This window comes from Danio rerio, chromosome 12, assembly GCF_049306965.1.
Source record: "Danio rerio strain Tuebingen ecotype United States chromosome 12, GRCz12tu, whole genome shotgun sequence".
NCBI lineage: Eukaryota > Metazoa > Chordata > Actinopteri > Cypriniformes > Danionidae > Danio > Danio rerio.
In genome coordinates, this window is record NC_133187.1 from 17,944,051 (window position 1) to 17,970,729 (window position 26,679).

Consider the following 26,679-nt stretch of genomic DNA (forward strand, 5'->3'; position numbering starts at 1 on the left):
TTCATTTATTTTATTTATATAAGTGACAGTGACAGTTAATGGCTTTGAAAATAAAACGTGTTTCTTCATTAAGATTTGGTTGAATTGAATATTATTCCATGTGGTGCATGTGTCACAGCTTGTGTATACATACAGGCATAATCTGCTGGAGGTCGTCCAGGGTGAGGGTCGCCATGCCAACGGGGGTGTCGAGGTCACACGGCACAATGGGCGGGGTCAGCAGCTTCTTGTAGACACATGGGGGAAAGCGGATGTCCAGTGTGATGCTGTTGTACACAGCCAATCCCATAAGCTGACAGAGAGGGTTAAGTGTGTACAGCTAGAGATTCACAGACCTGACCTACACCTCTAATCTTCGGTTGAACTACATCTGAAAATAAAGGAAGCTTCTTGACAATATGATTTAACAGTCAGCAGGTCTGCATGATGGCAATACCATGACATCATGTCTAAAGATTTACAGCAAGATTAAGTGAGTTTTCATCATAACCACTGCACTGCCTTTTTTACGAGAACAAATCAAATATGCCTAAATAAATAAATGTGTATTATATGTATTATATACAGTATACAGTTGAGAGCAAAATTATTAGCTGTCCTGAACTATTGATTCCTTTCCAATTATTTCATAAGTGATTTTGGCTGGGATAATAAAAATTTGAAAAAATAATATTATTATTAGCCTCCTTAAGAATTGTTTTATTTTTTATTTTGACTGGCTACAGAGCATATTACTGTTGTCCTGTGACTTGCCGAATCAATCTAAATTCTATTGTTAACCTACATAATTTAGTGAAGACTCTAAATTGCACTTTAAGCAGATTATGAATATTATATTAATATTATGAATTATTATATTAAATTATTAATTATATTATTAGTATAATAATGTTTCTTCATTATATCAACAATCAAAATACAATTCAATCGGATTTTACTACTACTACTACTAAAACTATTATTACTAATAATAATGATAATAAAAAATAAAAATATAATAATAATAATAATAATAATAATAATAATAATAATAATAATAATAATAATACTAATAAAATAATTGTCACTGGATTCATTATATATAATTATATATTATTCAATTATATAAATTATTTATACAGTTGAAGTCAGAACTATTAAACCCCCTGAATTATTAGCCCCCCTGTTTTTCCCCAATTTCTGTTTAACTGAGAGAAGAACACATTTCTAAACATAATAGTTTTAATAATTCATTTCTAATAACTGATTTATTTTATCTTTGCCATGATGACAGTAAAAAATATTTTACTAGATATTTTTCAAAAAACTTCTAAACAGCTTAGTGACATTTAAAGTCTTAACTATGTTAATTAGGTTAACTTGGCAAGTTAGGATAGTTAGGCAAGTTATTGTATAACGATGGTTTGTTCTGTAGAATATTGAACAAAAAAAAAAAAAGCTTAAAGGGGTTAATAATGATTAATTGACCTTAAAATGTTTTTGAAAATTTTAAAAACTGCTTTCATTCTAGCCAGAATAAAACAAATAAGACTTTCTCCAGAAGCAAAAATATTATCAGACATACTGTGACAGTTTCCTTGTAAAACATTTTTGGGAAATATTTAAAAAAGAAAAAACAATTCAAAGGGGGGCTAATAATTCTGACTTCAACTGTAATTATATATTATATAATTACGTAAATTATATTTAATTAAAAACATAATATGTAAAATAATATAAACCAAACTGGTAAACTAAAAAAAATATATAGATCATGTGACACCTTAAGTATTCAAGGTTACTTTTGTTAGATAAATTAATTTTATTCATTTCCGTATGTTCCATTTATATTCTTTTTATATATGTTTACTTTTAAAGAAACTCAATGTTAATGTTATAAATGTATGTGCTTCTTGATATAATCACATTCTTAACTGTAGTTTCAATCGGTTGAAAGGTGGGAATGTGCCAGTTGCAGGAATAGTGTGCTGACAATGATTTGATTATATGATCAATAGGATTTTACCAAACAAACTGTTTAGACAAATGATTAAAGACAACGCATCATCATCTGTTTGTATGTCTGTATATAAACTGGCCTCAAAGGACTGCCCTTTGAGCAACCAGAATGGAACCTCTTGTGTTTCTTCTGTATTGTTCCCTTGCTGCAAAAACATTAAAATCTCTGAATCTTCCCAAGTCTTGAAATAATTTTTGATTCAATAAAAGACAACTTTAAATGATATATTGAAGTTACTTACTATTGTACAGTAGTGACTGATAGGCTTGGAAAATTCAGTTTGGTGCCACTAGAGGCACAGAAATCATACATCTTTAATATTTGCTAATAGCAGTTGATCTTCAAATATTCACTAACAACAACTACACCAGCACAGTAGGATGCATGAAAGAACCCACAACAGGTGTACAATACATTTAAATGAAAAGGTGAAGAGCCATGCACATAAGTGCTTTCAGCTGTAGCTGACAACTCAGCTCCATGTGCTTTCCATATGTGTAGCGAGGGCGATGGAAAAAAAGTCCTCAGCTCAAGAGAGAAAGAGAGAGAGAGAGGGGAGAGAGCAGACAGATGGGACAGTTTCCATGAGGACTGCAGCAATGAGACAACACAAACCGAGCCCTGGCTGTTCTTAACAAGACAAAACAAAAGAATCTTTATTTCATCATTTTTCACTGATGTGACACAGCAGTTCTGTGCGGCAGGAGTGAAAGAGAGAGAGTTTAGAGGCTGTGCGCTGAACTGGCAGCCACATGTATCAAGAAGCCCTAGCCACAGGGGTAACAACAGGACATGGCAGGCTTTGACTTCCACCGTGTCTTTCCCCACACGTACCATGAAGACCAGATCTCGACACGTGCCCATTCACATACCACATTATTTACAAAACCCTTTCACAACCATACCTATATCTCAGAATCTTTCTTTAGCAACACATTGCATTCTAACCCTATGTACTTGACATTTAGAAATCGCATGGCATAAATATAGCAGATGTTCCATTTTCTCAGCACAGATTGGTGGCAGAAAACACATTTCCCACCAGAAAACAGAAGGATGCGAATGAACTTCAGATGTGTGTGCCAAGTGAGAGCTGACTCTATATTTACGTGCTATTTTAAGTTCGTCACGCCCACATGTGACCACCTATACTGTATAAACTGCAGGAAAATGAAAGGATACGGCTCCAACCAATCGGAATTCAGAGTAGTTGTCACATTTCCAGCTGCTGAACCAATAACACTGAGACTCCTTCACATACGTGAACATGCCTGCAAATTGACACAAAGACACAGAAAATGACAATTAAAATTGTGTATCAACTAGGGCTGTGCAATATATCACAATAATCATGTCGATGGTCATCTTTGTATGTCTGCCTCTAGCACACCTTCTGAAAGACTTTTCAGAACATCAGGCATCATAATGTAATACAATACACATTTTATGTTTTTTATATTATAATTCATCAAAGTGTTCAAAAACTCTACTTGACAAGATGATGAACACAGCAAAAATATCTTAGTACAGTTAAAACTGAAATCCTCCATTTTAATCAATACTATTACAAATCGGCAGCTGCTGTGTTGGTATGAAATAAGAGAGAAAATTCAAGAAAAAAATTAAATAACTGCACACAAAATAATCATTTGAGTTTTAATATTTAACAAACAAAAAAATCATTTTCATTTAAAAATAGTTTTAATATTTTCTTTTAAAACCTTAACAATATTTTTATTTTGCTTATCCAAGGCCAGGTTGCAGGGCCAGCAGTCTCAGGAGGGAACTCCTCCAGACTTCCCTCTTCCCAGACACCTTCTCCAGCTCCTCAGAGGAAACCATAGGCATTCCTAGACCAGCCAAGAGACATAGTCCCTTCAGCGTGTCCTGGGTCTTCCCTGAGCCCTCCTCCCGATGGAAAATGTTTGGAAGACCTTCCAAGGCAGGCTTCCAGGAGGCATCCCAAACAGATGCCAGAGCCACCTCATCTGGCTTCTATCGATCTCTAGCGGCTCTACTACATGCTCCTTTTAGTGAAAGAACTCCTAACCCTATCTATAAGGGTGCGCCCTGCCACCCTGCGAAGAAAACTCATTTTAGCTGCTTGTATCCGAGATTATGTCCTTTCGATTATGACCCAAAGCTCATAGGTAAGAGTAGGAATGTAGATTTACCGGTAACTCAAGAGCTTTGCATTTGGCTCAGCTCCTTTACCAAGACGGACCGGTACATCAAACGCATTACTGCTGCTATTGCACCGATCCGCCTGTCAATCTCATGTTCCATCCTTCTCTCACTCGTGAACAAAACCCCTGAAGTAAGGACTTTACTCCAACCTGGAAAAGGCAAGCCACTTTTTTCTAGTGGAGCATCATGACTTAATACTTGAATAATACAGCTCATCCCAGCTGCATCACACTCTGCTTGTTGACGCAAATTTCTAATCAGCCAATCACATAGCAGCAACTCAATGCATTTAGGCATGTGTGGACATGGTCAAAATGATCTGCTCCAGTTCAAATATCCAGTGAGCGGCAGTTCTGTAGGCACAAATGCCTTGTTAATGCCAGAGGTCTAGACTAGTGCGAGCTGATAGAAAGGCAACAGTAACTCAAATAACAACTCGTTACAACCGAGGTATGCAGAAGAGCATGTCTGAACGCACACGTTCAACCTTGAGACGGATGGGCTACAGCAGCAGAAGACCACACCGAGCGCCACTCCTGTCAGCGAAGAACGGGAAACTAAGGCTACAATTCTCACAGGCTCACCAAAATTGGACAATAGAAGATTGGAAAAATGTTGCCTTGTCTAATGAGTCTCGATTTTTGCTGTGACACTCTGATGTAGGGTCAGTTTGGTGTCAACAACATGAAATCATGGAACAGTTCAGGCTGGTGGTGAGGATATGTACACTTTTCCGGTGATGAAATTTGCACACATGAACCATTGTATATGTAAAAAAGTTATAAGTTGATATTAAACTTTTCACCTCAATAAATGAATTATCTTTGTTATATGCTTACATATTTTATAGGGAAATAAAAGCAAACATAATTATACTTTTTTTGCAGTATATAACAGCTGCATAATGTCTTAATACTAGTGCTGACTGTCTTACCGTAGTCTGTGTGAAAAATCTGTCGAATCAGGAGAAGAAACCACTCTTTCGTGAGTCCACCCATGTCCAATCCTGCTTCTCCAACAAACGTCACTTTCAGTTTTTTCTTCAGGTCTGCTCGCTTTCTTGAAAGCTATTAAAAAAAAGGAACACGTTTATGGAGGGGCCATTTTTCCAAATTAAGTCTTAGCCAGACTTAGAACTTTCCAGAACATGATGTACACGCTTTTGGCTGAAAAGCCCCTCAGACTAGGAAAACAAAATGTAGATTTTTATAGCTACTTTATACAGAGCAATGCAGCTCATACAAACGTCCATCATTCTAGTAGGGCTGGGCGATAAGGCAAATAAATAAAAATCTAGATTTTTTCCTAAAGTTTGACCAATTCATGATTTGAATTTTTTAATGTGTAACTCATTACTATGAAGAGCCATGCATCTGCATGATGGAAGGTACTTTTTCTATTAACTTCCTTCACTTGCATGAGAGGTTAATAAAGCGCACCATCATGTAGTCAGACAATAGTTCCTTAATTAATATGTGATTGGTGCAATGACTATGGGCCCTATCATACACCCGGTGCAATATGGCGCAAGACATGTTTGGCAAGATTTGTTGCTATTTTCAGACAAGCACAACCGTAATTTTCACATTTTGCGCCACGTTGTTAAAAAAGCAAATGGCGCGTTGCTATTTTGAAAAACCGAAATAGACTGCTCCATTGACCATCTAAAACCTGGTCTAGCACAGAGCGCGTTAGTTATGCGCCAAAATGCTTACGCATTGCTTAATACACAAATATCTTTACATATAAAAATAATTAAATTGTTGCAAAAAATATAATTTTCTACATAAATATAAATACCACTGCCTCCATGTCTTCTTCATGAAGAGGGACTTTTTTTCAGTTTTTCATGACAATTTGCATTTGTATAATGGCATTATTATTAGCAGTACTATTTATTATATGCATATTTAAATTTAATTTGATTTAATAAAAACCCTTTTAGATTTGTCCACCTGTCGGGTTTTAAAGATGTATGCACCACCATATGGGGCATTTGAATAGGATGTGAGTTTGGATATAACTTTATGGTTTTTTGAGCACACTTCGTTATTATTGTTCATTTTTTAGTTTGCTGGAAATTAGAACTTAATTTAGAAATAGCTTTTAACAGATGACAAACAAAATTAAACATGTAGGCTAATGGATGTCTTTAGTGGAGTGCATACAACACCGTTTCCTTATCCACAAAAGTAAAGGAGTAAAGTACAGAGTTAAAGTAAAATAAAGAGAAAGCAAAGAGGTCGAATGGAGGATGCTAGTTTTTTCATTCTTGTGCTGCAGATGATCTGTTTAGCTGTTTTCTCTCTAGTGAAGCGTTCAGTTTTTCCACTAACAAAGTCCACCATGTAAATAACAAATATGCCATGGTGTGACACAACTGAGTCTTACTTAGTGATGTTATGCTCAAAACACACCCAGAACTCATTAAGAGAATAAGCACAACCCTGTTAGACCATGTGGCAGGGTGCAAAGCGCATTTTGCCATTCTTAAAATAGCAAAAGTGAATTCAGACACATCCATAATGCTTTTGCGCCATTCACTTTAGACTTTTTAACTAGAACGTTAAAATAGAGCCCAATGTATCTATTTTTTTTAAATAATCATTTCTCAATTTAAGAAAAATATAAACCATCTAAAAATGCAAATTTTAATTAAAATCTAAAAATCACCATTCTAGAGGGCTCAACAGTTTTCAGTGGTTCAAAGGAGCTCCTGGTAACATCTCCAGGAACAGATGCAAGTCAACGTTTACAGATCTGGATTGAGCAGTTTTATTACCTCATCCAGTGAGTCACTGACCAGCTGCAGACGCCTAACTTTAATGTTGAGAAATAGCAGGCTCATATCCACCCTCTGCCTGCGAGAGACCTTGTCCACCAGGGTTTGCTGCAATAGACACGAAAACCAATACATTTATCAGTCAATATTGGCCTGAAAAAAACAAGCTCTTAAAGAACATGGCCACAAATCTAACTTAATGCCCTATTTCCAAGCAACACATATTCTTAGACAAATGAAGTCTGTCTATCTGCGGTGTATGATGATATGATTCTCTAGCCACGTATCTGTTTATCCTACAGTCTGGACACATATGTTTGGGAAAGAGCCATAGGAATGGCCGATTATGCTGCCCCACCCATGCTAGGATTGTTATCAGAAAATTCTCTGAGCCTAGAAGACATATTCACCCAAATAGAGACTAGTTTCTTCTACATCTTAAGACAGTTTTGGCAATAGTGAGAGAGCATGTGTGTTCTCACCCTGGCCATGCTGATCATCTGCTGCTCTGAATCTCTCTGGATGATGGCTTTCTTCACCACTGTGGACAGGATGAAGGGGAACTGACAGAACGTGAACCTGAGAAAATAGAAGATAAGAAATAAATATGTGTGGAAAAAGTACACAAGATCGAGTCCAATATGATATATCAGTCTGATGATTAATCAGTTGATAAATAATAATGACGATAATAATAATAATAATAATAATAATAATAATAATAATTATATGTATAATTTATGCAATATCTTGTTTTTCAGAACATTTCTCGCAACAATCTCGTAGCAAGGTCATCTTAAAAGGCAAAAGGTAGAATAAGACTATGGGGTTCCTTTTACATAGTACATAACAAAGTGCTTTTATATTTCTATTTTCATTATTATTATTATTATTATTACTATTATTAAATATTATTGTTGTTGTTATTATTATTATTAGGGTGTTATTTTTATAATATTATTATAGTTAAGTTTTTATAATATTTTACAAAAGAATCTCTTATACTCAGCCAGGCTGCGTTGAACATTGATATGGTCAAAATGAAATTACAAATTTAAACTTCCTTTTTCTTGTTGAATGCATTTAAACATATTTATTTATTGATTTACAGGCAAAGCTGGATTTTCAACAGCAATTAGTCTAGTCTTCAGTGTCACATCATCCTTCACAAATGGTTTTTAGCTAAATAAATTCCATCTTATTGCCAATGCTATAACAGTTCTATTCAGGGCTTGACATTAACTTTTTTGATCACCAGCCTCTGTGGCTAGTAGATTTCCAATATTACAAGCCACTCACCATTTTCACTAGCCACCCTTTTTTGTTGGGAAAATATATTTTATATGCATTAATTTGAATTTGGCATGCTAAATATACTTGATTTGGATTTTGTGTTATGTCCACAAGCCTCCTCGTTCATTTCACTTTTTGTGTGTGTTGTGTATGAGCTTGCTCAGCGTACATGAGCAAATGTGTTGTTAATTCATTTTTTTATTTCACATGACTTTTCAGGGCTCAAAATGAAGGATTTACCAAATGTATCTCTGACCCCACCAAAAACAAATGATTAATTCTTAGCCACAAATTTTAAGTGTGTCAATACAAGCAAAACATAGCTTATCATAGCTGTAAACATGCACTTTTTAATTCAACAAAACTTTTCTTGGAAAAAATGTTGACAAAAAGAACTGTTGTCATGTGCAGTATACAAAATAAGCTAAGTAATCTGTCCTGGCTAAACATCCCAGATCAACTAGACATAAAAAAGGAGTTAATTTCATATTAAAGCAATGTTTAAAAAAAAAAAAAAAAAAAGATAATTAAACAATATTACAAATATAACTATAAGCAAACGAAAGCAGGTAAAAAACACTGTGAGTGATAATGAAAGAATAATTAAAGCAAAAGCAGTAACCGCTGCTGCTTACAAAAAGATATACAGTTGAAGTCAGAATTATTAGCCCCCCTGAATTATTAGAACCCCTGTTTATTTTTTTCCACAATTTCTGTTTAACTGAGAGAAGATTTTTTCAACACATTTCTAAACATAACAGTTTTAATAACTCATTTCTAACAACTGATTTATTTCATCTTTGCCATGATGACAGTAAATATTATTTTACTAGATATTTTTCAACACATTTCTATACAGCTTAAAGGGACATTTAAAGGCTTAACTAGGTTAATTAGGTAAACTGGGCAGGTTTGGGTTATTAGGGAAGTTATTGTATAACGATGGTTTTCTGTAGACTATCAGAAATAATTGCTTAAGGGGGCAAATAATTCTGACCTTAATTTCTTTTTCATTTAAAAACTGCTTTTATTCTAGCCAAAGTAAAACAAATAAGACTTTGTTATGCTTTTTTTAGTTCACACGAATACGCTTACTTTTGTCCGTCATGCTGCTTCGATTCTAAGATGCCATTTGCACAAACATTGAGCCATTTTTATTGTCGAACTCTGCTTTTAAGAAAACTAAAATTTAAAAATGATTTACAACCAGCCAAAGTGGCTAGTGGGAGTGTTTGTCTAACCCTCCACAGCTGAAATCTACCTGCATTTGGCGGGCTGGCGGGTGTTACGCCCCATTCACACGAGGCGTCAGCGTCAACGCTTCCCATTCACTTGGATATGATGATCGCTTCAGCCCCAACTTCAGACACACCCTCTGTCAAGCGTTGACGTTGAGGCCCCGTGTGAATCAGGCATTAATGTCAAACCCTTGTTTAATTGTAAACAATTTTGTAGAAAAAAATCAGGATTCAGGTTTTAAAGGTAAAAAGAAGAGGATTTATTTGAAATTAATTTAAAATAAGATATTTATAAAGCACAAAAATTGGCTTTTGGTCACTTTTGATTGATTTACAAAAAATGATTACTGATCTCAAAATAAATGATAATGTAATTCAATGATGTTTAATGTACAGATCTTACAACTTTTTTCCCATCAATGAAATATTTATGTTTACTTTTGCTTAAAATGAGTATGTCATTCAAAATTTTAATTCATTTGGGAAAAATAAATGCTGGAGTAAAAAAAAAATATATAGAGTTAATATTCTGTACAAATTTGACTTATTTGTACTTGACTTAATATACATACGTATATATTTTGTTTTATGCATGTCTTACTAAACAGCAAGGCAAAAATAAAATTTTTTTGGATTGTCTGAACTGAAATTTCTGCTGACAGACCTGTTTGAATTTCCATGAACCTGCCACGTGTGGTAATCCTCCATAAAGTCTATGTGGTCCAATGTTAGGTTGTAGAAATCAGTGAAAGGGATGATAGGGGCAGATGAAATGCTGTTTGCAGCATCTGTTAAAAGAACACCAATGTTAAAATCTCTTTTTTCTCTCAATACATTATGAAAAAGCACATTGTCTTTTTCTAAGCCCTTTCTAGTGTTCAGCACAGTAGTACTCACTAAGAAGGGAGAGGACTTTAGTGGCCGAGGGAATCCACCAAGAGCATTTGGCCATGGGCGGCAACTCCTCTGGTTTGGCAGGAAATAGGCGGGTGGTGATGAAGAGCTGCAAGCGCTCCACCAGCTGCTTGAAACGCTTCTGAGGCAGCCTGGAAGATGAAACATATTGTGAGCAGAAAGATATGATCCATACACACTTATATTTCACTGTCAGATTTTGTAAAGTCTTATCGGTGGACAGTTCGGCTGCTACTGTAAAAAAGTATGCTTTTATATACAGTTTAAGAAGTTTCTCCTGTGAAATTTTCCCAAGTGCTGTTTAACAGTGCAAAGACATTTTCTCAGTATTTATTTGAATATTTCAAATTTCCATTTCAAAGACTGGCAATTTATAGGAGGGCCGTTTTAACATTCTAGCACAAGAAAAAAGTGGAAACCCTGATATATTTGATGCATTTTAGGACTTCAGACATGACATTTATATTTCAAGCATTACGTGCTATACAAAACTGTACGTTTATCCTTTCACACATCAGCTGCTGAAATATTTCTGTGGTTGTTGTGTGTAGAGCCAAGCGTGCGTACATCCACACCGTATATGCAATCAAAACTCTAGCTTTTTGTCTATTCTTGTGCAAATTGAAGGGGGAGTTAACTTGCACTAAAACATACTACAAAAAATAGGCATAATAATTATTGTTCTGTGCCAGCTAATTGTTTTGTGCGTAAGTAGCAAAAGAACAGCAAAAAGCAGTTTGGTTAACTTAAGTAACTTCACTGGCAATTGTTCTTCTCAATATCCTTCTTTTTTATAAAACTACAACTAAGAGGAGACAAGTATGTGCATATTCACATATACTTTAAAACGTTCAATTCAACTAGCAGTAGAGTTTTACTAATGTACATAGTTTTTATGCAAATCTTAATAAGCATATGAGGTAAATCTATTAAATGAGACAATTTAAATCGAATGTTAGTGAAATTACCATATTTGTTACACCACCAGCATAACATGTAAGCCATGAAGAAATGTTTGTACAACAAAATACAGGCAGTATAAAACTAATAATAATCAAACTGATAATAATCAAAAAATAAATATCAAACAAATATTTACAAAAAAACAGAGCTGCACCAAAAATAGAGCAATTACGAACATATATTTTAACGTTTAAATCAGCCACAGAATTAAAACACATATGTGTTACGCTCGATCGTTCAGTGAGAGAAAATGAAAGTAAAACTAATCTGAATGCAGTACTTTAAATGTTGACTAGGTGGTGAGTCAAAACCACAAGTGGCTAGACGTAAATGCAAAACAATAATAGTGGTTAAAATAAAATGTTTTGGCAGACCTATTCTCGTTATATTTTTGATGTCAGTTGAGAGCCGGAGGGAGGAGGGCGTGCCGCAAATGCAACACGGCAATTTGAGACCCCTGTTCTAGAAAACCTTATTTCTTTTAGTTTGGCTGGAATAAAAGTGGCCCCCTTTATTTTTCTTTACTGGCTATTGGATAAAATAAACCACTGTTATCCAATGATTTGCCTAATTAACTTAACTTGCTAAGTTCATTCAATCATTTCTTTTTGGCTTAGTCCATTTATTAATCAGGGGTCGCCATAGCAGAATGAACCACCAACTTATCCAGCATTTGTTTTACGCAGCAGATGCCCTTCCAGCTGCAACCCATCACTGGAAAACACCTACACACTCTTACATTCACACACATACACTATGGACAATTTAGCCTATCCAATTGACCTATAGTACATCTTTGGACTGTTGGAGCTGGACCATCCAGAGGAAACCCACGCAAACACGAGGAGAACATGCAATCGCCACAAAGAAATGCCAACTGACCCAGCAGAGCTCAAACCAGTTACCTTCTTGCTATGGGGCGATTGTGCTACCCACTGCGCCACTGGGATGCCCTATTTGCTAAGATAACCTAATTAATGCTTTAAATTGCACTTTAAGCTGTATCTGGCAAAATAACTAGCAAAATATATGTACTGTCATCATGGCAAAAATTCATTCATCGATTCATTCATTAACTTTCCTTCGGCTTAGTCCCTTTAATCAATCAGGGTTTGCCACAGCGAAATGAATCACCAACTTACCCAGCATATGTTTTACACAGCGGATGCCCTTCCAGCTGCAACCCAGAACTGGGAACAATTCATACACACAAATACATACACTATGGCCAATTTGGTTTATTCAATTAACCAATATCGCATGTCTTGGGACTGGGGGGAAAACCGGAATACGGGGAGAAGATTGTGGCAAAAATAAAAGAAAATATTTATTAAAAATGAATTATTTAAACTATTATGTTTAAAAATGTTTTGTAAAAACTCTCTATTAAAAACCACTTAAGCACTAAAAGCACACCGGAGGGTTGATAAGTTTTAAAATGCTTCAAAAACACATTAAAAACCTAAATATATACTTTAAAAAGCCAAAGAGTTAATTTATTTATGTATAAAAAATTACAACAATCATAAAAATAACTGACTTTAATTTTTTGTATTTTAATCAAGTCAAACAATTTTAACATAAATGATTATTTAAAGAATGCCATATAAACAAAAATGTGCATAATGATTAATACAATTTTAAAAAGGTTTATACCAAGCCTTTTCTAAATTGACGGCAACACTTTACAATAAGGTTCATTAGTTAATGCATTTACTAACATAAATGCATAATTTATAATTTATTAATAAAACATAATTTATTAATTATAATTGAACATTTACTAAAGCATTATTAACATCCAAGTCCATGCTTGTTGACATTAGTTAATTCATTGTGAGTTAACATGAACTAACAATGAACAACTGTATTTTCATTAACTAATGTTAAATAACATGAACAAATACTGTAGTAAATGTATTGTTCATTGTTTGTTCATGTTAGTAAATGCATTAATTAACATTAACTAATGAACCTTATTGTAAAGTGTGACCAAGTTGAAAGTCTACTAATTGTCCAGTGACCAACATTTGATAAAGATATTAAAAAAAAAGCAAAACCGAAGGATTACAAGAGAGCTTACCAATCTCTTGTACTGACTGACTGCTTTAAACTCACTTTTTAAACCAGTGCATCAGGAAATGGTGGTCCGCTTCAGCCAGGGCTGCTATTTGCCTCAGTAAGTGTGCATAGATGACATATGTGGCAGGGCTGGTGTACTGAGGGTTCTGCGACACAGAGAAGCATTTCAGCAAACTTCAAGAAAGGAAATATAACTTTTCGTTTAGCAGCAGAGAAAGAAGTCTGGCTTTTAATAAGAAATGGCATTGCAGCGGAAACCAGCTCTTTTCCTCTCCAGCATGACCTCATCCCTTCCTTAGGCACGGCGAACGCAAATAATACAGAGCCTGCCTGACATTAGTGGCAGACAGATCAGCCCAATAATTGCTTCTGCTTTTCAATTTCGCCATATCCTCCGGAGAAATGTAGGTCAGGGAGCCCATCAACAGTCTAACAATATATGCACATTCTGGAGAAGGCTGACATCTGTACATGATTCTGTTTATAAAAACGTTTAATTCCCACCACCGCTGATCCCCATCAAATGGAAAGGAGGGAAAAAAATGTTTCATTAAACTGAAAACCCAAAAATGAACCAAATCCCAGCTAACCAAGCCTTGGTCTCTCATTCTGCCCACGGCTTCCCAGGCTAAATCCAGTGGCTGTGTCCTTATTTGGACAGTCCCAGGCCAGTCTGCGCTGGTCATGTGTGAAGTAAACACTTAGCTCATGATCTGTCTGCACCAGAGCAGAGCTATGGCTGGAGTCAATGGGCCATGTGGTGAGAGAGGAGATCAAGAGTTTCCTGCAATTCCGATTCGCCTTTTATTCGCCTGGGGTGTTTTAACGTGGCTGCCAACACAAAGGGCAACTCAAAGACAGATTAAAGCAATTTTGCTGTGTAAGTGCACATCTATAGGATCGCACACAGATAACTGCTTTGGTTTGCAGAGAGAAATTTTGGCAAAGTATCAGATGTCATTAGTTTCTGTGAAATTAAAGGGGGTAGTTCATTCAAAAATGAAAATTCTGTCGTTGTTTACTTGCTCTTCACTTGTTCCAAAACCATCTCAGTTACTTTATTTTGTTAAACAAAAGTAAGATATTGTAAAGAAAGCTGCAACCTGCAACCATTGACTTCCATAATATTTGTTCCCCTTCGGTTGGGGAACTTCAGTGCCATGAATGGGAGGATTCGGATCAGAAGCCGCTTATCTGGAGAGTATTGAACGGGCCAATGAATGAAATTAATTGGCAGCGTAAGCTTGCGCAGGTGTGCGACATCTGCAATTATCTCAGCATATAAGCACACCTGAAGCCAGCAGACGCCATCCTTTTCGCTTCAGATCCTTTCTGAGTGAGTCGATGAGGGTTCCTCTTGCTGATCAGCACTTCAGAGCGAACGAGTGTGTCTCCCGGTCCAGAGTGGGTCTTTGCGGTGGCAGACGGTCGAGCAGGGTTACTCCCTTGCCTGCGGTTCTTTGGGTCCGGTCCTCCAGAGCGGTGCGTATAGTTGCAACTTTCCTAAAAGAGCAACACAGTCGTGCAGCACGTCCTTTTCAGGATGGCGCTCCGACTGTGCGTTTCTGGATGCGGGGGTTTCCTGTCTCCGGATGATGGACACGATCACTGCATTGCATGTTTGGGGGTCCAGCATGTTAATGCGGTGCTCGCGGGCGGTTCATGTCGTCATTGCGATGCCATGACCGTTGCACAGCTAAGATCGCGGCTAACTTTCGCAAGAGAGCGAGCCACCCCAGTTGCCTCCTGTTCTAAAAAAGCAGCGGGCGCTCGGGCAGATCTGAGGGTTTCAGCAGGAGCTAATCCGCCGCCCACGGGCTCGCGGACCTCTCGCTCCTCACGGCGCTCCATCCAAGCTTCGGGTGGTGAGAGTGATCCGTCTAACCAGATGATAGCTCTCACACTCGCTGACACCGGAGATCAGATGTCCTCCGCGGCATCGGAGGGTGGGCTTTCACTGTCCGACGAAGATCCGGACCCGCTCGCCCCCTCCGGGCAGGTGAGCGCTGTCAAATCGGATCCTGAAGCGGACATGTTAGCCGTGCTTTCCCGGGCTGCTTCGGCCGTGGGGTTGGAGATGGTTTATCCCCCAGCTCCGCGGCCGGACCGACTAGATGGGTGCTACGTAGAGGACCAGAAGGCGAAGCCTTCGAAGCCTCTCGTCCCCTTCTTCCCGGAAGTGCACAGTAGGCTCACGCAGTCCTGGAGGGCACCTTTCTCTGCCCGTGCTGCGAGTGCCTCCGCCCTCACCGCCCTTGACGGCGGAGCTGCCAGGGGGTATGAGGCGATCCCGTCAGTGGAGCGCGCTATCGCGGTCAATCTTTGTCCGCGCGGCGCCTCTACGTGGCGGGGTTTGCCCCGCCTCCCGTCCAAAGCCTGTAGGTTGTCTGCCTCCCTCGGAGCCAGAGCTTATAAGGCTGCGGGCCAGGCTGCTTCTGCTTTGCACGCGATGGCCACCTACCAGCGCTACCAAGCGCAGGCGCTGGCCGAGCTGCACGAGGGCGGGTCCAACCCAAGCTTATTACATGAGCTGCGCACCGCGACCGACTATGCTCTTCGGACTACTAAGTCCGCCGCGTGTGCGCTGGGGAGGACGATGTCCACACTTGTGGTTCAGGAACGCCACCTCTGGCTAAACCTGGCCGATATGCGCGACGTTGACAAAGTTCGCTTTCTTGACTCGCCCATATCCCAGGCTGGCCTGTTCGGCGACACCGTCGGTGAATTCACCCAGGAATTCAAGGCGGTGAAAGAGCAGTCGGATGCGATGGGCAATGTCATCTATCGGCGTGGCCGTAAGCCCGCTCCGCCCGCCGAGCCATCCACCTCCGCTGTTCCTCGCCGAGGGCGCCCGCCAACGAGTGCTGCCCCGCCCCCGCCTGCGCCTCCGGCCAAGCGGGCGCGGCGTTCACCTCGAAAGCAGGCAGCCCCTCCTGCCCAGGGCGCCGTTAAGTCCGGTAAACGGACCGCGAAGCGTCCCTGAGACAGACCATCCGGAGAAGAGGAAACTTGCTCTTTCCCCGCTGGAGGGCGGGGCCCCGATAACAACGGTACTTTTCAGTGCCACCAAAACATCAGTAAAAGAGCACTTTTTCCCTTCCCCGGATGTGACTGCACGAGTTCTGCCAGTCCGGGACGCGCTGCCTTCCGGCTCGCAGACTCTACGTGCTTCGCCAGTGGCTCACGAGCGCTGGGGGGACGGTCTCCCTTCCCTCAGCCCTCCAGCCCCCTCTCCGGAGTCAGGGTGCGGAGCCAGAGCGAATCGCTCTCCTCCAGCTTTTCCGCGGGACCCTCGTGCTTCCCGGATCAGCACACCCACTCCGCGCTGCCCCACCGCTGGTACGTCAGCGATTGTAGCGATGACTCCATTAGCGAGGGCTCTGCCTGCCTGGTTAGCGCGGGCCAGCCCCTCGCGGTGGCTCATACGCACAATCAGACTCGGTTACGCGATTCAGTTCACGAAACGGCCCCCCAAGTTTACGGGCGTGTATTTCTCCAGGGTCAACCCCCTGTCCGCCCCTGTCTTGCGAGAGGAGATTGCTGCCCTCCTGGCGAAGGGTGCAATCGAGCCGGTTCCTCCAGCCGAGATGGAGAGTGGGTTTTACAGCCCATACTTCATCGTACCCAAAAAGAGCGGTGGGTCACGGCCAATCCTAGATCTGCGCGTTTTGAACCGCTGTCTGCACAAGCTGCCGTTCAGAATGCTCACGCAGAGGCGCATTCTCCAATGCGTTCGTCCTCGGGATTGGTTTGCAGCCATAGACCTGAAGGACGCGTATTTCCATGTCTCCATTCTTCCACGCCACCGCCAATTTCTGCGGTTTGCGTTCGAGGGTCGAGCGTGGCAGTACAAGGTCCTCCCCTTCGGGCTCTCTCTGTCTCCGCGGGTCTTCACCAAACTCGCGGAGGGTGCCCTAGCGCCCCTTCGGCTCGCGGGCATTCGCATACTCAGTTATCTCGACGACTGGCTGATTTAGCCCACTCGCGGGAGCAATTGATTATGCACAGGGACGAGGTGCTTCGGCATCTCCGCCTACTGGGGCTTCAGGTCAACCGAGAAAAGAGCAAACTCGCCCCCGTGCAGAGGATTTCTTTTCTCGGGATGGAGCTGGACTCGATCACCATGGTAGCGCACCTCTCCGAGGAACGCGCTCGCCTGTTGCTGAACTGTCTGAGGGAGCTCGACAGCAAACTAGTGGTCCCACTGAAGTTCTTTCAGAGGCTCCTGGGGCATATGGCATCCGCAGCCGCCGTCACGCCGCTCGGGTTGCTCCATATGAGACCACTTCAGCACTGGCTTCACGATCGGGTCCCCAGACGCGCATGGCACGCGGGCACACACCGGGTCTCGGTTACTGCGCTGTGTCGCCGCGCCCTCAGCCCTTGGAACGACCCCTCGTTCCTACAGGCCGGTGTGCCTCTAGGACAGGCGTCCAGCCATGTTGTTGTTTCAACAGACGCTTCCAACACGGGTTGGGGGGCCGTGTGTCGCGGGCATGCGGCTGCGGGCCTCTGGAAGGGTGCCCATCTGCATTGGCATATCAATCGCCTAGAGCTGTTGGCAGTGTTCCTCGCTCTCCACCGCTTTTTACCGGTGCTGGAGCGGCAACACGTGCTGGTCAGGACGGACAGTACGGCGGCGGCGGCGTATATCAACCGCATGGGGGGTATGCGCTCTCGCCGCATGTCTCAGCTCGCCCGCCGTCTGCTCCTCTGGAGTCACCCGCGGCTGAAATCGCTGCGCGCCATTCACGTCCCAGGCACGCTCAATCGTGCAGCCGATGCGCTCTCACGACAGCTGTTACGCCCTGGAGAATGGAGACTCCACCCCGAGTCTGTTCAGCTGATATGGGCGCGATTCGGGGAGGCCCAGATCGATCTGTTTGCTTCCCCCGAGAACGCTCACTGCCAGTTGTTTTTTTCCCTGACCGAGGGCTCTCTCGGCACGGATGCACTGGCCCACAGCTGGCCTCGGGGCATGCGCAAGTATGCGTTTCCCCCAGTGAGCCTGCTCGCGCAGTTTCTGTGCAAGGTCAGGGAGGACGAGGAACAGGTTCTGCTAGTTGCGCCCCTTTGGCCCAACCGGACCTGGATATCAGAGCTCTCACTCCTCGCGACGGCCCTCCCCTGGCGGATCCCTTTGAGAGAGGACCTACTCTCTCAGGGACAGGGCACCATCTGGCACCCTCGCCCCGATCTTTGGAACCTCCACGTGTGGTCCCTAGACGCGAGGAAGACTTAGGTAACCTACCGACTGCGGTGGTTAATACCATCACTCAGGCTAGAGCCCCCTCCACGAGGCGCGCCTACGCCCTGAAGTGGAGTCTATTCACTGAATGGTGCGTCTCTCGCAGAGAAGACCCCCGAAATTGCCAGATTAGTGTTGTGCTCTCTTTCCTTCAAGAGAAGTTGGACAGCAGGCTGTCGCCCTCCACTCTCAAGGTTTACGTGGCCGCCATCTCCGCTTATCATAGCGCGGTAGCTGGCGGCACCGTGGGAAAGCATAACCTGGTCATCCAGTTCCTTAGGGGTGCTAGGCGAATTAATCCATCTCGCCCCCCTCTCATGCCCTCTTGGGATCTCGCCCTCGTTCTCACGAGTCTGCGATCCGATCCCTTTGAGCCACTCGAATCAGTATCTCTAAGATTTCTGTCCCTGAAGACAGCTCTGCTGGTTGCGTTGGCCTCCATCAAGAGGGTCGGGGACCTGGAGGCATTTTCGGTCAGTGACTCGTGCCTGGAATTCGGGCCGGATTACTCTCACGTTATCCTGAGACCCCGCCCCGGTTATGTGCCAAAGGTTCCTACCACCCCCTTTAGAGATCAGGTAGTGAACCTGCAAGCGCTGCCCCCGGAGGAGGCAGACCCAGCCCTTTCTTTACTTTGTCCAGTTCGCGCTCTGCGCATTTATGTGGACCGTACTCAGAATTTTAGATCATCTGAGCAGCTCTTTGTCTGTTATGGCGGTCGGCAGCAGGGAAGTGCCGTATCGAAACAAAGATTATCCCACTGGATTGTGGATGCCATTTCACTCGCTTATTCGAGTCGAGGTCAGCCGTGTCCCCCGGGAGTACTTTCACACTCCACTCGGAGCGTTGCATCCTCTTGGGCGCGTGCACGCGGCGCCTCTCTAACAGACATCTGTAGAGCTGCGGGCTGGGCGACACCCAACACATTTGCAAGGTTTTACAATCTGCGAGTGGAGCCGGTTTCCTCAAGGGTATTAGGTAACCCTTTGGTGATTGAGGAGACAACTCGGTAGGGTGTTGAAACATGCTTGCGGCGCCATTCTCCCTAAACACGGAGGTACGTGCGCCTTTTTTATCTGTCAGTAAAGTTCCCCGTCAGGTGAGCCCTGCAGATTCCTCCGTGGCCCCCAGCACTGACTCAGCGGAGGAGTCACTTGCTGGCCCACTACGTTGTAGGTCTGCCCGCTGGTCAGCCCGCGTTTTGGGTATAGGTGCCTGCTATGCGTGATCCCCACTAGGCGATCCCATATGCTTATTCCGCCACGGTTAAGTCCCCCCCCTGGGCGGACCCGTGTCTTCCCTCTCCGCTAACCACTCTTTTGCTATGCGTACTCCCCCTTTTTAGGGCTAGTCCATAGGTAAATTCTGCCATCTATCCCCCCCTTGGGTAACGGATGGCCTCCGCAGCGTCCTCCCTATCGGGATTGCACGCTTCCCAACGTACTGTCGTATTTCCTAGAATTATCTAGATGCTCACGACTTCCCAAAAAATATATCTAAATCCGTAAAACTTCTGTTGAAGTAGGATAAATTAGGGCCAGGGACACGTTGGAGGACCGCGCCCCCCATGATGTGGGTGCGTCACGCTTGCTTGACTATCTCCTCATCGGGGGTGTTGGTAAGGTGCAGTCATTATGGCGCTTTCCATATTCTCCCATTCATGGCACTGAAGTTCCCCAACCGAAGGGGAACGTTCGAGGTTACAGAAGTAACCCTTCGTTCCCCGAGGAGGGGAACGGAAGTGCCATATTCCGTCGCCATAATGACTGTCCCTTAGCTGTTTGAAAGTCTCTTCAGCTTAAAAGGATGGCGTCTGCTGGCTTCAGGTGTGCTTATATGCTGAGATAATTGCAGATGTCGCACACCTGCGCAAGCTTACGCTGCCAATTAATTTCATTCATTGGCCCGTTCAATACTCTCCAGATAAGCGGCTTCTGATCCGAATCCTCCCATTCATGGCACTTCCGTTCCCCTCCTCGGGGAACGAAGGGTTACTTCTGTAACCTCGAACGTTTTTCCTACTATGGATGTCAATGGGAACAGGTTTTCAACCTTCTTTAAAAATATTCCTTTGTGTTCAACAAAATGAAGAGACCAATTGAGGGGAAGTAAATAAATTTTTGGTGTGAACTATACCTAAATGCAGTTTTGGATTAAGGGTGCCTTCACATTTGTAGTTAGTTTCCTTTGGTCTGGACTAAGGTGAAAAATTATACATTGTACTGTAGCATTTTTCAGCCATTTTGGCTCTGTTTAAAACCTAGACGGACTTCTCTGAACTGAACGATAAAGCAGTCATGTGACAACATCCACAAATGTCAATGGTTAGATGAATTTCCTGAACTGCTTTTTGATTGGTCAGAATTAAGCTGCGTTTACACTACAAGTGACTTGTAGCAGCAAAGCGTCAGACGACCATTCCTTTCAACGGAGAGTGAGCGACTTCTGGCGATCTCCATCTACGCGAGTGACAGTGATCATTGGCGACAAGGTGGGCATGTCGAGCAATGCAACAAAGTTGAGAATCCTTCAACTTTATGCAAATGAGGAGTGACTTTGTTGAGCGACAGCCAATAGGAGCAGCAGTAGAGTTCACGTGATCCTCACTAATCAAGCATTTTATGTACTGATTCCATTTATATTTAGTGTTTTTTTTTTCAACAGGGTTTAATTAAAGTCTCAACTAAGTTCCCTTGGTTGGGACTTGTGGAGCTGACTTACAGCAGTGAAATTTAAACCACACTGAACTAAACTGAACTATGTTTATGTTAAACTGCTTTGACACAATCCACGTTGTAAAAACACTATAGAAATAAACATGAATTGAACTTCAGCAGCACGTAAACCCATTCGCTCTCTGTGAATTTCACTATAAATGTTACCTGAGCAACCTCAAGGTGGGAACGCCCACAACGGGTTCAATCTCCACCCATAGCAACAGGCAACTACAAAGTCACTGCTAGTGTGAATGAGGCATTAGTGTGCATAACACACGCAAGTAAACAAAGTGGGGAGGAAAAGTCAGCAGGCAGAATGGACCTCCTCACAACTCCTGGTTTGTCCGCGACCTGCAATAATTTCGGTAAAGTGTCAGTAAACTTTTTTCTCATACCAGAATGCACATCACAGCTGACTAGAGCAGCAGGTTGGTCCAAAAAAGCAAAGTATTTTTGCATATGAATCAGTTTGAGGTCAGTTCACGTTCTCACCACAAACTAACCACTTCAGTGTTGGTTTGAAAGCATACCGAAGCCACCTATTTGAGCAGGTCTTGGTATGATTGTTTGGTCGGCTTTCGGTGCACACCTGAGTATGATTGCCACCTTCACAACTGCACAAATGAATGGCACCAAAATGGCAAACAAACTCTGGTACGTTTTAACCAAACTAAATGGGACAGGTGTAAAAGCACCCTTAATGGCACAGGTTTAATCACCAGAAAGATGAGATCAGCAGTATAATTAAAAAATAACAAAAACTTAACTAGATTTTTCTGTAGATGAGCTGTTCATAAAATTATTATTATTATTTTTAAAAGAACCAAAACTCTGCATCTTTACATTTGTTAATCGTATTCACAAGCTTTACAGGCAAGCGAGCTAAAGCGATAATCAGACACATGCTCTTCTCGTTTCATTCTCTTAAAGGAAAAGATCACCAAAACTGAAAATCATGTCATTATTTGCTTGACCTTGACTTGTTTCAAACCGTTATGATTTTCTTTCTTCTATTGAACACAAAAGAAGATATTTCGAAGAAAGTTGAAAACCTGTAACCATTGATTAGCTTAGTAGGAGAAACTAATTTTATGGAAAACAATAGCTACAGTTTTCCAACTTTTTTCAAAATAACTACCTTTGTGTTCAACAGAAAAAAGAAACTCAAACAAGTTTGTGCCACGTGAACGGTGAGTAAATGATGATATTCAGTTTTGGATGAACTATACCTCTAACAATAGAAATAAATCAATCAATAAATAAATTACCTGCACAAGAACAAAATATGCTCTAAGGTCATCCTTTGTCCGAGGCCTAAAAACACAGAAACAAAGCTGACAGTGATATGGTTTTAATCACAATTTTCAATTTCATCTACTTTTTTAATGCTTCAGTGAGAGAATACAATGCACTACTCACCCTTTCCATTCTCTTAATAAGCTATTAATAATTCCCTTCAGGACTGACTTCTGTGTGTCCGCAGGCTGCAAATTAGCCAGATTAAACCAATTTTGTTAAAGCCAAATTCAAAACAACAGAGAGAACACAATGGATAACTGTGTAAATGAACTTTAAGAGAACTTCAACACAGATCATACAGTGTAAAATTTTGTTTACGTACCGTATGGAGTAAAGCATCATAAACAATATTGACAAATTTGATGTTTATTCCTGAGTCTTCAATAGTGTTGAAGGGAGCATTTGCTTCTTTCTGAGGACAACATTACAACATAACATTAAGCGTACTTGCATGGTGCATTTTATATATACTTCCCATATAAAATGGATAGTAAAACATTCACCTCATATAAGAATAAAATTTTTTTTTAAAGAAACCATAAGCAGATGTTGCTTTTTACTCCCTGAATGAGCTCATTGATTCATTTGGAGAGCAAAATGTTCAGTATTACTCCTTTCCTGACTTTCACAGTTACTTTTCCACTGACTTTCAAGAGTTCCAGAAAACACTGGCTGCACTTAAAAGGATGTTTCATTCATAAAATGGCTGTTGTTCTAATGTATAAATAAAAACATGTTTACACAAGTCAAACGTATGCTACTATTAATTGCCCACCTACTCAAATCATTTTTAAAAAGCTGTTTACAATTAATGTTGGGAAATTAACACACACCAAATAAACTCATGATGTACAGTGTGCTGTGGTTAATTTGGATATTTTGGCTAAGCAAGTTTATACTCAATAAACAATTTGAAAACAATAAACAGCAATAAAATAAAGCACTCAAAACATAACCAACACACCATATCGTGAGCTTCAACACACCTTAAAGGCACCGTTGAGTTCCAAAAAAGAGTCAAACGTGGTCAAGTAGAAATCATGGACGTGCTTCCAATCCCCTGAGATAGTTGCCCGTTCGACATCGTCCCTACATCCGGATAAAGACACAGTTAAACATCCAGGAGCAGGGAATATCGCAGGATGACGGAGGTAAAGAGAAGGACGTACTGAAACTCTTTGGCTGTTTTAGTTCGAATAGGAATAATGGGCTCTGAGACAAAACGAGCCTTCACCTCTGGAGGGAGTACATCAATAGAGATACGATGCTTCTGTCTCACATCTGGATATATTGGGGGAAGCTCTCTCACTGAAAACAACGCACAGGCGAATAAATTAGACTGCAGTTCACAATCTGAGCAAGGTGAGCATTCATCATTCACTTAAGTAGGGCTTTGCAATCATTTTTAAGCTAACAATTACTTGCCATTATCTTATCAGAAGCAACTCTAAAATGCATCCCAACAACCACGTCATAACATGCACACCAACAGCATAGCGTTTTTACATTTAAACGGACCTAAGTCCTTTAATTCTCAACAAATGCACTGAATAAGGATGAGTTAAAATGTTATACTTGTGGACTAGTAGGAGTAGGAACAACTGGCATTTTTCACAGTTCACCCAGTAAATTTACAAGGTAAAATGAGAACATTCAACAAGCTTTAGCACTGCATCAGGAACCAGGCCATGTATAATGTCGTCATAACAAGCCCCTAGCTCATCTGTCCTAAAGAAGACATGTTAGGCATGAACACAACCATGCCTTGTCAGAAACTTGAAGATAAATACATCACATAGACAACATCTTTGATCTCTAAGACAAAGAAAGGAAAACATCTGCTTGAAACAGTGAAGTGCTTATTAATTCAAAGCAGCCGAATGGACTGCTTTGAAATGCAATGAGTTTTTTGCCCTCTGTTTTAAAAAGGAATCACCTTTAAATAACGCTTGCATATCATTTTAGACTCATACTAACCAGTGCTTGTGTTGTTGTAGACCTACTGTGGTGTACAGATTGTGGATGGTTCAAATTTAAAGGAGGATAAAAAGGATTAAAAAATAAAATGGATCAGAGCAACAAGAATTAGCCAGGAGTGACACAACTGGAAAGTGGTCTGACCTTGTTTAACTGCAGGTAGAAATAATGGAGAGGAGAAACTGTGGCTGCCTGACTCTCTTTTGTGATTCAAGGTGGAGATAAAACTTCCGTAAGAGGGGAAAGGGAGCTTCGGTCCACGCTCCAAGTTCTGCTGATGAAACGTTCTTTGTTATATTTCAATATTTTTAGAAATAAGCCATGCTGCAATCCACCTGTACAGTGCTTATAAAAATGTGAAGATAGCACTGCACAACAGCTACAGCAATAAAGTAAGCAACTGAACAAAAATAAGAAAGTAAATGATAATTTGATCAAAATACTTGTGCATTAAGTTGCAGTATCCTGCAATGCAACAATGTAGTTCACTATTCTTTGTTAATTTGCTGAAGATAATTAATTTTTAAAAAAAGGTATTAGGCTCTAATAACACAAAAATAATATAAATAACACAAAATAATCAAAACTAGAATATGCCTCTAAAATACTGTATGTAGCTCAAAACAGTATGTCTGATAATATTTTTTTCTACTGGAGAAAGTTTTTGTTTTATTTCAGCTAGAATAAAAGCAGTTTCTAATAAAAAAAAATAAGGTCAAAATTAAGGTTTTAAGCTATATATTTTTTTAATAATCTACAGAAAAAAACATCGTTATACAATAACTTGCCTTATTACCCTAATCTGCTTAATTAACCGAATTAACCTAGTTAAGTCTTTAAATTTCACTTTAAGCTCTATGGAAGTGTCTTGAAAAATATCTAGCAAAATATTGTTTACTTTCATCATATTTTGCCAAAGATAAAATAAATCAGATGAGTTAGAGATGAGTTATTAAAACTATTATGTTTAGAATTGTGGTGAAAATTTCCCTCCGTAAACAGAAATTGGGTAAAAATAAACTTATATATATATATATATTATAAAAATATACTTCTCTCATTGCATAACCACAAGGAAAATACAAATAAGTACGTTAACAAGCAAATATGTAGTGCAGTTAAACGAATCACATTTTTTAACTTACTTAAACCGTGTTCTGTTTCAACAACTAAAGGCTAAAGTTAAAGTACGTTCTTAATGCAGCCTTAAATTTCCATTATCACATCATGAAAAAGTAAAAATCAGCAACAAAAAAAAATCACACTAATACACTTACAAAATATGCATTGACGTAAATGTTACATACGTACACATTACTTGTGTATATTATCTTCTGCATTGCCTGAATTTCATGAAGATAGGTTACTTACATGGTTTATTATTGGAGGAAGTCTGTCTCTATCCCTTTCTTCAAGCGGACAGTTATTTTCGCTCATGTTTAGATGCATGTCCTCTGATGAAGAAAAGCCTCTCGAGCACCGTTACATGGCTTGTTTTTGCGGAAAAAGTACTTTCACCGTCTGCGAAATCTCAGTGCCCACTTTCCTTTCACTTCGAGAAATACAGCAGCTGTGAGTTGGTCCAGAACGATATGTTCTTTCTGCTTAGGCAGGTGAGTATGTGAGCCCAAGATGTTCAAAAAAGTCGCTTATTTGCTTTCTAAAGAGAATAAACAAACATTTTAAGAAGAGACACAAAAAGAAAAGCTACAAAAAAATCTTCGCGACGCTGCGTTTAGTGAGTGAAGTAACTTCTTGAAGTAGTGCCGTGGCGTCTATGCGCGGTCCAGCTGTACGCTGGCGCCATGTTGTTGAGGATGATGATGAGGTTTGTAGTTACGGACTTGGATACGGCCGCTACATCGACGTAACACTGGGGCCGTGCTGTGCTGAGTCAGATTTATTGCACACCTCTAATTAGGATCTTTCCTAGAGCTAAACACACAGACCTTCCACTCTCAAAGTTGTGTAACATCAAA

At 40.8% G+C, this 26,679-nt stretch overlaps 1 protein-coding gene across 2 annotated transcripts in view; it reads right to left on the reverse strand.

Moving 5' to 3' along the window:
- The window catches only part of hectd2 (HECT domain containing 2), a 50,308-nt gene extending 23,789 nt beyond the window's left edge, over positions 1-26,519 (reverse strand). The window contains exons 1-15 of one of the 2 annotated variants that reach the window (XM_686363.9): positions 26,072-26,519; positions 24,845-24,971; positions 23,893-24,031; positions 23,710-23,812; positions 23,046-23,135; positions 22,844-22,908; positions 22,693-22,738; positions 13,496-13,605; positions 10,397-10,545; positions 10,164-10,287; positions 7,451-7,547; positions 6,969-7,076; positions 5,121-5,253; positions 3,182-3,270; positions 134-292 (exon numbers count right to left, since the gene is read on the reverse strand). In XM_686363.9, the coding sequence (XP_691455.5) occupies positions 134-292; positions 3,182-3,270; positions 5,121-5,253; positions 6,969-7,076; positions 7,451-7,547; positions 10,164-10,287; positions 10,397-10,545; positions 13,496-13,605; positions 22,693-22,738; positions 22,844-22,908; positions 23,046-23,135; positions 23,710-23,812; positions 23,893-24,031; positions 24,845-24,971; positions 26,072-26,149 (1,617 nt within the window). In that variant the 5' untranslated portion in view covers positions 26,150-26,519. Of the gene's footprint in view, positions 1-133; positions 293-3,181; positions 3,271-5,120; positions 5,254-6,968; positions 7,077-7,450; positions 7,548-10,163; positions 10,288-10,396; positions 10,546-13,495; positions 13,606-22,692; positions 22,739-22,843; positions 22,909-23,045; positions 23,136-23,709; positions 23,813-23,892; positions 24,032-24,844; positions 24,975-26,071 lie in introns of both variants that reach the window. The other variant, XM_009306551.4, reaches the window with a different exon arrangement.
- Positions 26,520-26,679: the final 160 nt, after the last annotated feature.